The following is a 9549-nucleotide window of genomic DNA, read 5'->3' as shown; positions in this document are numbered from 1 at the left end:
TTCTTAAATATTATGTAATACTTTTTTAAAAGTTGTTGTGGCTTGTTAATTTAAGCTTAAAATGTCAATTAAAATAAGTTACAGTCACATTCTTAGCAAAGACCACTAAGATTAGCTTACATGTAAAAAGCAACATAAAACTGAAGCTAACATAAGGTAGCTACAGCAGCTAATAGCTGGTCACTTAAATATAAACTGGAGACTTGCTAGGTATTCTCGGATCCGGGTTAATCACTGACGGTAATTTTCTGCGCATGCGCAATTTACTGCAGTGAAAACAAACTCTCCTGGAGCAGTCATTTTAACCTAGCGAAGCTGGAGTGAACACATAGAAGTTTTTAAAATGCCAAATAGTTGTGCTGCTTTTGGTTGTTCAAACCATAATTTAATGGAAAATAAACCTGGATTCTACAGATTTCCGAATAACAACCCAGAACGAAGAAAAATGTGGATAAGTGCATGTAAAAGGAAAAACAAAGATGGTACTGCTGACTGGAACCCAACTGGAAAAAATGTTTATCTCTGTGGGAAACATTTTACAACTGGTAAGTGTTATTTATAAAATTTTATTAATAAGAAAGCTCTCTTCATTGTAAAATAGACCATGCTCTGTGCTATATTATAAGAGATTAGTAACTCTTTTAGGCTGGCATTGTTTAGCTAGCTAGCTAGGTACAGTATTTGTTTTTCTTTATTAGGGAAACCAGTAAAAGATCCTGCACATCCTGACTACATACCAACTATATTTGTGTATACACAAAATGATTCAGAAAAAAACAAGAAGAAAATAGAAAGATTCGAGTCAGCCAAAAAAAGAAGCCTAGCAAAAGCAAGAACACCCGTCGCACCAAAAAAACAGCGTACCTTAAATTTTGTTTCACCAGGAAAGCCACCATTACAGCAAAGTAACACATTTATTTCACCACCACTATCACCATGTTCTAGTACTACATCTCTGATGTCACCACTGCCAGAAATGCCTGAAATGGAAGTAGACTTTTCGCTTTCTTCACAAACACAACAGGGGCGGATCTAGCAAATTTTATTTGTAGGTCATGATGCTGCGCATCATGACCTACTAAGAAAATTTGAATATACATCTGGGGGTCTTGGGGGGCGCTGTAAGCCCCCCAAGCGGGGTCTGGGGCGGAGCCCTTGAAGCTTTCGCTAAAACGGGCTTTGCGAACCCTGAAATAGGCTTAAACGGGGACAAAAAACAACCTCGTATGCAGACGTTTTAGACCTTGATAACAGAAACGAAACATTCTCATAAACGCCGCAGCTCCGCATAAACACTTCATATAGAAAAAGAATGACAACTTAAATGTATTTCGTTAGCATAAATCATTTTTAGACTGTTTCGCCCAATGTCAGGGCTCGTCAGCATGCCTAGGACAAACGAAAAATAGATTGAAAATATAGTTCGTTAAGCCCGACATGGACAGTCATAATGCCGCTCCGGAAACCAGGTACTGTCGGCTGGAGTCAGGCCGAGCCCGGAATAAGGAAAATTTATTTATAGAAAGAAGTTATTGTTAAAGTGGAAGTAAAGAAATGGCTCTGTCAACTGCACGCACAGGAATTAATTATCATTGCAGCTAGCTGTTTTGTCACATCATCGTATGATGATTGTAAAATTTTCAGAGGGTTGAGTATTATCATTACAGCTTGCTGTTTTGTTACATCATCGTATGATGATTGTAAAATTTGCAGAGGGTTAAGTATTATCATTGCAGCTTGCTGTTTTGTCACATCATCGCAAAAACAAATGTACTGTATATAACTACTGTAAGAAGGTAAATGAAAAAAACTAAAAAGAAGGTAATTCAGGATGATATTTACTATCATCCCTGTGGCCACGAAGAGGAATACAAACACGACCACATAAAATTATGGTGTCAACAATTGGTGTTAAGAACTTTCGATTTTCAGCAACCTGTTTTTTGTAGTTGGAATCTATGATTACACTGATTGGTTGAGTTTGTCCTAAAAAATTCTTTACAAATGCACTAAAAGTTAGGCTGGTTTGAATATGTAAACCATTTTTTGATGTTTCATGTTGTTTAAAAAAGTTTTTGGCAGCTGGCCAATGTCGAAAAGGTTGAGAAAGCAATTTCTGTAACTTAGAAGTTTTGTTAGCAACCTTGTGACCAATAAGGATACATGGCAAACAAAATGCTCCATCCAAAGTTGGTGAATATTTAAGCCATGAAAAGGTCTTTAGCCATTCATGCCGAAAGGAACGCCCACTTTTTTTAGGAAATATAAAAGATTTATCGGGCCCAAAAACATTGGTGATTAGCTTGTGTACACCTTTATCATCTAGACCTGAAACTTTAGAAAGGAAAGAGGCAACGTCATATTGATGTTCAAAATTTAAAACAGTAGCAAAGGAAATATCATTTAAAGCTTTGTCATTGTTATTAAAATCTTCAGCAGATGTGCTATTATTGTTACTATCTTTATAATCTTCAGTTAGTTTATTGTTAAAAGAAGCTTTATTAGGAAAGAAATTAAACTGTTTATCTTTAATCACAGGTTTTACAAGAGATAATTTCCCTGTTGCCTGTGCATCCGGAAAAAACCTTGTTTGCCTTTTCACAGGAGGAGATAAAACTTTTGTGTCCGCAGCTGAACCTGACTTGCGTTTACGTATCTGCTTAAAAATAATTGGAACGAAATGATTAGGTGCAAAATTTTCTCTGGATGGAAGTAAGCCCTCATAGCAAAACAAAATGTGAATAGCAAAAGCAGAGCTTGGTTGTCTAGGCTCTATTAATTGGTTAAACAACATTTGAGCTTTTTTGCATCCATAATCTGGGTAATAAGAAAATATATTCCTGTTTGTGACAGATGACAGAGCAAGCATAGCAAGAAAGGAACAATATTTCCGATCTACTAAATTTAAAATGGCCACCTCCTTAACTAAGTCTTCTTGTTTTTTGTCTGTGTTAAATGCAGAATTGCAGACAGACATATTGAGAATATCTTCCATAGATTTAAAGAGACTTTCTGGAAGAGCAAGGATAGAAGAAAATAGAGGATGCTTACAGTAAAAGCTAGCATTCATCATTAGCTCCACTGACACAAGAATTCGTAAGTCGTCAACCATCACATTTTTCCCAAACAAACACAACGCCATAGAACTGTACAGGCAATTTCCATTGACCTGAGACCTGTAATAAAAATAGGTATTGCTAGCTATTCTAGCTAAAACTTTAACTACACATTTTGCCAAACTGCTGCCTATTAAAGGTTTGTTTATGAAATTCAACTTGCTCAATATATAAATAAACTAAGAATGCATCAACAAAAGAAACTGAACAAGCAAGACATATTTAAGATGACCTTTGCACATTTTAAAACAACAAAGATTATTCATAATCTTTTTTAAGACAATATTCAGCTGCATAGTTAGTGGTCATAGTAACAAAAACGCATAGCTATTATAGAAACAACAAAAGATAAACATAAACAACTCACTTCAACGTAATTGCGCAACCATCCTTCTTTGCTTTCACATAGGCAGGAAGGTAGTATTCTGCATGGCAATTTCTTTGGATAAAACCAAAAGTAAGTTGTTTTTGCAACACGTCAGTAGATGGCAAAACAGAATTACATTTAAACTTTTTATTTAATTCGGCGTAAATTTGAGGTAGCTCATCAAAATTTTCGTTTTCAAAAACTAACTCCACACGCTCTCTCAAGCTCTTGCAAGCCATGTTGAGAACGGAAAGAATCTTCCGCATGCCTTACTTATATTTATACCAACATGCTACAAATTTTGACAGGTTTGTTTAAAACTTTCTGACTAAAAATAGGTCAGGCCCACATAGGTTGATTCTAGTCAACGGTGAAAGCCTCACGGGATAACCTAGAGCCAAGACTGGCTGGCTTCAAAATTTCTGACTAAAAATAGGTCAGGCCAAGATAGGTTGACTCTAGTGTATGGTGAAAGCCTCACGGGATAACCTAGAGCCAAGACTGGCTGGCTTCAAAATTTCTGACTAAAAATAGGTCAGGCCAAGATAGGTTGACTCTAGTGTATGGTGAAAGCCTCACGGGATAACCTAGAGCCAAGACTGGCTGGCTTCAAAATTTCTGACTAAAAATAGGTCAGGCCAACATAGGTTTGATTCTTGTCGACGGTAAAAGCCTCGCGGGATAACCTAGAGCCAAGACTGGGCTGACTTCAAAATTTCTGACTCAAAATAGGTCGGGCCCACATAGGTTTGATTCTAGTCGACGGTAAAAGCCTCGCGGGATAACCTAGAGCCAAGACTGGCTAACACAGGTCAGGTCAACATAGGTTGATCCAATTCGCGTTATGAGAAAACAAGGAGAAATATTTCGATCTTCAGATTCTGGGTAAATTCGACAGAATTCGATTTCAATCCTCGGCATTTTTTTACTAGGTCGCGTGACAGGGTTGACCTAGTCTAAATCCGCGCCTGCACAACATTTAACACCAGTAACTATATCAAGACCAACAACCTTAAATGCAAGTACCCAGACCACAAGCTCAATTTTGGATAATAAACATTTAATTGAAATAACAAATCTGACAGAAGCTCTTCAAAAAGCAAAAATTACAGTTAATGATCTTGAGAGTAAATTCATATGCTATGAACATCTGAAAAAAAAGCCAGCAAAATTTAAATATTACACTGGAATAAACAAAGATCAATTTGACACTGTTTTTGACATGGTGAAAGATTCGTTGCCAAAAAAATTTCGATCGAAGATGCCTTTCAAAGATCAGTTTGTGCTGCACTTGTGAATCTTGGTGATGGTATAGTGTACAGTGAACCAAAAAGTCAGTGACATGACTTTAAACGTCAAACCGGCTATTTTTATAGCCACATCTGTCTTGATCGTCCAGTGGTAGGACACCTCACTGTTTTAAACAGTAGGAAACCCAGGTTCGATTCCTGGTCAAGACCTTTATAATTGCAATATTGGGAACTGTAAAAAATTTTTTATCATAAGCAATACAATTGAAAAAGTCTTGACCAGGAATCGAACCTGGGTTTCCTACTGCTTAAAACAGTGAGGTGTCCTACCACTGGACGATCAAGACAGATGTGGCTATAAAAATAGCCGGTTTGACGTTTAAAGTCATGTCACTGACTGTGTTGAGATACCTTTTGTTTTCTGGCCTTTCGACACAAGGGACAATACCATGAACCTTTTGGGACTCTTTTCAATTTAACATTTAATGTATGCAAAACAATGGATTTTTTGTCCAATTTAGACAGTTTTGATAAAAACCTTGCCTTTTCTTCATCAGTTGGTGGAACATTACTACCAGGAAATTTATTACTGCTACGATTGTTTTTCTTAAAGTTCTCAACAGCCTTCTCTGAATAAAATTTAATGTCAGAAATCTTCTTCAGTGCAACTTTTTTGACAAAATCGACATTCCACTTACATGCTTCTTCAGTACATGCTTTCTTAGTGAATCCAGCACGAACAGCAGCCTCGATTTTAAATAACAAAGCCCCTATGTGACTACATGACTCACCAAGCCCAGCCATACATGTGCAGTGGGCAGAAAGAACATTAACATTTTTTATGTCCACAATGATCCAGGGTATGTGAGGATCCTCATTTACTCTTTGAGAAGGCATAACTTCTGCCTTCAGTAAAATATATGGCCATGTTTTGTCTTTCTTAAAGAAAAACACAGTTCTAACCCATCCACTAACAAATTGATTGTGGGCTTCCAAACTTTTTCGACTCTTTATAGCTTCTCTTGTAAAAACGCCAGGGGTGTTTACCAAGTAATCATAAACCTCAGGGTACTCCAAGTTTGGCCACTTCGAAGGATCGTTGATCCAAGCATCTGCTGGCAATTGGTATGGACAAGTATCCAAATTAACAATTTTTAGCTTATTAAAATATCTTGTTTTCGCTTCGACACTTATTTCTTCAATGTTGTAACTCATTGTGTCATAGACCTTCTCTCACAGTAAACTGCAGTGAAAAAAGCTTTCCACAGCTAGCGCAAAACGTTTGTTTTCACTGCAGTTACTCGCGCATGCGCGAAGTTTGGCCAATCTTCAGCGGTGTGACGTCAGCCCGGATCCGAGAATAAAGGACATGGCTACATATTTATAAATTCCTAACCTAGCTAGTTGTTGTTGGTGTGGTTGATGCTAGCTAACAAACATGTCTCGCATCAATAATATCATCAAAACTTTAAAAAACATAAACAAACCTTACAGAAACCTTTATATACTTCATTTATATACCATGCCTCTTTTTAAATGCTTTTGTAAAGATTTATTTTGAAGGAAAGAGTAGAAATTGCTTAAAAAGAACAGCCATCTTTTTTGCAAACACAATTTCCGTTACTTTGTGCTAGAACTTCATTTAACAAACCACATAAAACTCGCAGCTTTTCACGACAAAGAAGACATAATTTTTTCGGTGACTTCAAAGAGAATTTCGGTAAGATCAAAGGAAAATGAACATATCCACTTTGCCTGTTACAGACACACGGAACTGGCGTATTATTATATAGATAGATTATGTTTAGAGAAATCATGATTTATTCTCCTCCATACATTTTTGTGTTTTCTTTGGTCCTCTTCTATAGACACTGCATTTGTCCACAGTTTGTTCAGGCCTGTCTTCAAATGTTTTTAAATTCGAAATAGTGCGTTGCCCATGTTACACGGTTTAACTTTATTCTTGGAGTCTTCAAACTGACCCATGTTGTGGCTGTCTCTAAAAAGTGTCAATAGTTAGGCCTGTCCCTTTTTTAGTACGATTTTTGAATGCACGAATGTCCTTTGTCAATAGTTAGTCCTGTCCAATTTTATGCCAGTCTTATAAAAGCATGGGATTTGTTTGTCAATAGCTGTCCCATGTTATGACAATTTTTTTAAAATTGCAAGAGTTCTTTGTGTACAGTTGAGTTTGTCTAATCCGATGACACGGTTCTTAAAAGCAGGAGATTCCTTTGTCAATAGTTGGGCATGTACCAACTTAAGACAAATTTAAATGCACTTGTCCAAAGTTGGGCCGGCCCCTTCATTAGATGGGCCATCCCAGCTAAAAATGCACTAACTGGTTTTTTGACAGACCGTCCTGTCTTATGACAGGCCAGTTCCGCGTCCAAGGTTAGGCGGTGTCCGTAGTTGGATCAGAACAGTGTACATACCGCAGTGCTTGTTTCCTAATCTCCTAAGGTCGCGACACATGTGTAATAAACATCCTACGTGAGAAAGAGATGTTTAGCAGAAAAGGTGGATCAAGACCTTTCAAACTGAGATTTTTTAAGTAGCTGCCTATTTCGTCGCTAAATTGCTTTGAAGAAAAATATGCCATAAAGCCTGTATATACTTTGTTTATGTCAGATATAGCATTATCATTATTATTTAGTATCCACAGTTATTTACCCAGCATAGCCTCAGTTTCTAATGGTATTGTTAGTAAGAATGGAAATTAAAATACCTGCATAGGGGGTCTCAGTATACTTAAAACACCCAATAAAGCTACAAACGTCGTGCAAGCACAGCAATTGCTTAACTAGACAACCGCTTAAGATATCAATCCTATCCTCGCACTGAACGCTAAGCAGAAATGAGAGGTTCACACTTTGATAGTCTCTAGCATGATTCAGCCGGAGTTTGAACCCAAGACCTCCCACACTGGAAGCGAACGCTCTACTACAAGACTAGGCAACCAGTTGGTAGGCTTGTATTTATCTTAGTTGCCGGTACGGCAACTCTTTCTTGACAGCCTTGGTACTGGCACTTTGTCATCGTTGCTTTTTGATAGCGTGAAATGATTCGCCAAAAATTAACTCTTAATTTGCACATTGTGTAAATGAGTTTGACTTTTGTTTATAGCATCTTCAAAGAAGGCAGTATCTCAAAATTTAAGAAAAACTTAAAGTTTATAGGTTGGACATTATTTAACCAAAAGTAAGACACCTGAAAAAAATTGTACCGCGCATCGCTATCTGAACAAACAAGAGATTGTAGCACTTTCATTGAAGGCAAATGTCTTGAATTAATTCCAAGATGAGAGACAGTTAGCTTCCGGTAACTCGAACATTCGTTAATTTGACCAATTTTTCACCTTTTTTCTATTATCACAAAAGCATTTCCTTGCCGTTTGTTTTGGAATTAACGCCTCACACAAAAATCAAGCTAACGGTAATATAAAGTTAAAAGCTGCCAACCAATAATGGTTCTAACATCAAGAGAAAACTCTGAGAAGGAGGACGAAAGTACGTGTTCTTGCATTTTTTCGGTACAGCGTTCAACAAAAAGCGACACAAAAGGAAATTATTTTGCATAAACTCTCCAATTTATTTGCAACAATTTAATGAGGCTGATATACGTGTTCTAATAGTTCAGGGAAATACCAATCCCTTCGCAAAACTTTTGTTTCTGTATCTAGAAGATACAGTAAAAAATCAGCGAAAATTTTGACCAGAAAAAGCGTCGCTTTGGTGAAATGCACAATATTGGATATGGTCCAAGACATAGTTTCGAATGCTATAACTAAGGCATTTTTTGCGCTGAAACAGATAATCCAGGCTACCAAATTTGGACACCACAGCAGTCGCTGCGCAGAGAAAATTTAGAACAGATGTCACACAGCCTAAAAAAACTGATCTTAAAAATCCGTAAAATATTTTTATTGAGTAAGATTTAGCTACAACAAAATAAAAAAATCTCCCTTTTCTAAACGAATATACACAATTGCAAGATAATATAACAGAAGCCTATGTGCACAAAAATAAACAATACAAGAATTTATCAATCTTTACACATGCTTCTACAAAGATGATATCTAATTAGTTTTTTTTTATGGAGACAGTGATTTTAGTATTAAGAACAAATTGTGTAGCAGCCTATATAAATATACACAACAAAACACGAAAATAAATAACAGTAAGAACTGAAAAACACACACACACAGACAAATTCGTAGCCGGCTAGAATCTATATTGCAACGACAAAACAACAAAAAAAAAGAAAAACTATTCCATATGTGCTCCCTAAATTTCGCAATCTACCTTAATCAAACAAACTTAACAAGGCACAAAATTAACGACTACGAAATTTTTCAAAACAGTCACACCACTAACAGCCCCCCCCCCCCCCCCTCCCCCCCCTGCTTAATTTCAATTGGTGAGTAAACCGTAGCAGGACGATACTAAAGTGTTTTGTGTCAATCAAACGAGGAGAACATAGTGTGTGTGAGATCTATATAGCAATTGCTACAAATATATATTTAAAATTTAATTGCAAGTTTTGAACTAGAACTAGAAACTGTTTTAACGCCTTGTATATTTAAGTTACACTTTAATAAGGGCCATTTAATAACGCGAATCCGCGTTAATCTAGTGTGCTTTATTAACTTCATCTAAAGATCTCAAAAATGTTTGCATTATTTAACACTATAAAGATCGTGGAAGAAAAAGTTAAAATAATCTCGCGCAAAAACAGACAGACGGAATACGGTAATATCAAAGAAACGAAAGAAACACAAAAGAAAAATGCTACTTACAAAATACTTAAATGCGTA

At 36.6% G+C, this 9549-nt stretch overlaps 2 protein-coding genes across 2 annotated transcripts; one reads left to right on the top strand and one right to left on the bottom strand.

Annotated features, from left to right (window-relative positions):
- Positions 1 to 227: 227 nt before the first annotated feature.
- LOC130622975 (THAP domain-containing protein 7-like) lies at positions 228 to 1051 on the top strand. Its single transcript, XM_057438443.1, has 2 exons — positions 228 to 545; positions 699 to 1051. The coding sequence occupies exons 1-2, from the start codon at positions 344 to 346 to the stop codon at positions 1034 to 1036; spliced, it is 540 nt and encodes a 179-aa protein (XP_057294426.1). The 5' UTR covers positions 228 to 343; the 3' UTR covers positions 1037 to 1051.
- A 502-nt stretch (positions 1052 to 1553) lies between these two features.
- Positions 1554 to 4479, bottom strand: LOC130622973 (uncharacterized). Its single transcript, XM_057438440.1, has 2 exons — positions 3484 to 4479; positions 1554 to 3176 (listed from the first exon to the last, which is right to left on the bottom strand). Exons 1-2 carry the CDS (start codon positions 3747 to 3749, stop codon positions 1811 to 1813), a joined length of 1632 nt encoding a protein of 543 aa, XP_057294423.1. The 5' UTR covers positions 3750 to 4479; the 3' UTR covers positions 1554 to 1810.
- Between the last annotated feature and the right edge of the window lie 5070 nt (positions 4480 to 9549).

The sequence above is a fragment of the Hydractinia symbiolongicarpus genome, chromosome 13 (genome assembly GCF_029227915.1).
Source record: "Hydractinia symbiolongicarpus strain clone_291-10 chromosome 13, HSymV2.1, whole genome shotgun sequence".
Classification (NCBI taxonomy): domain Eukaryota; kingdom Metazoa; phylum Cnidaria; class Hydrozoa; order Anthoathecata; family Hydractiniidae; genus Hydractinia; species Hydractinia symbiolongicarpus.
Note: the sequence above shows the minus strand (reverse complement) of the source record. Positions and strands in the feature narration are given on the sequence as shown.

What these genes read in the sequence shown, in the direction of transcription:
- LOC130622973 (XM_057438440.1), bottom strand. Translation starts at nt 3,749, where the DNA reads ATGCGGAAGATTCTTTCCGTTCTCAACATGGCTTGCAAGAGCTTGAGA. An exon ending in GGTTGCGCAATTACGTTGAA is followed by an intron (nt 3,177 to 3,483) that starts GTGAGTTGTTTA and finishes TTTTTATTACAG; the next exon opens with GTCTCAGGTCAATGGAAATT.
- LOC130622975 (XM_057438443.1), top strand. Translation starts at nt 344, where the DNA reads ATGCCAAATAGTTGTGCTGCTTTTGGTTGTTCAAACCATAATTTAATG. An exon ending in TGGGAAACATTTTACAACTG is followed by an intron (nt 546 to 698) that starts GTAAGTGTTATT and finishes TTTCTTTATTAG; the next exon opens with GGAAACCAGTAAAAGATCCT.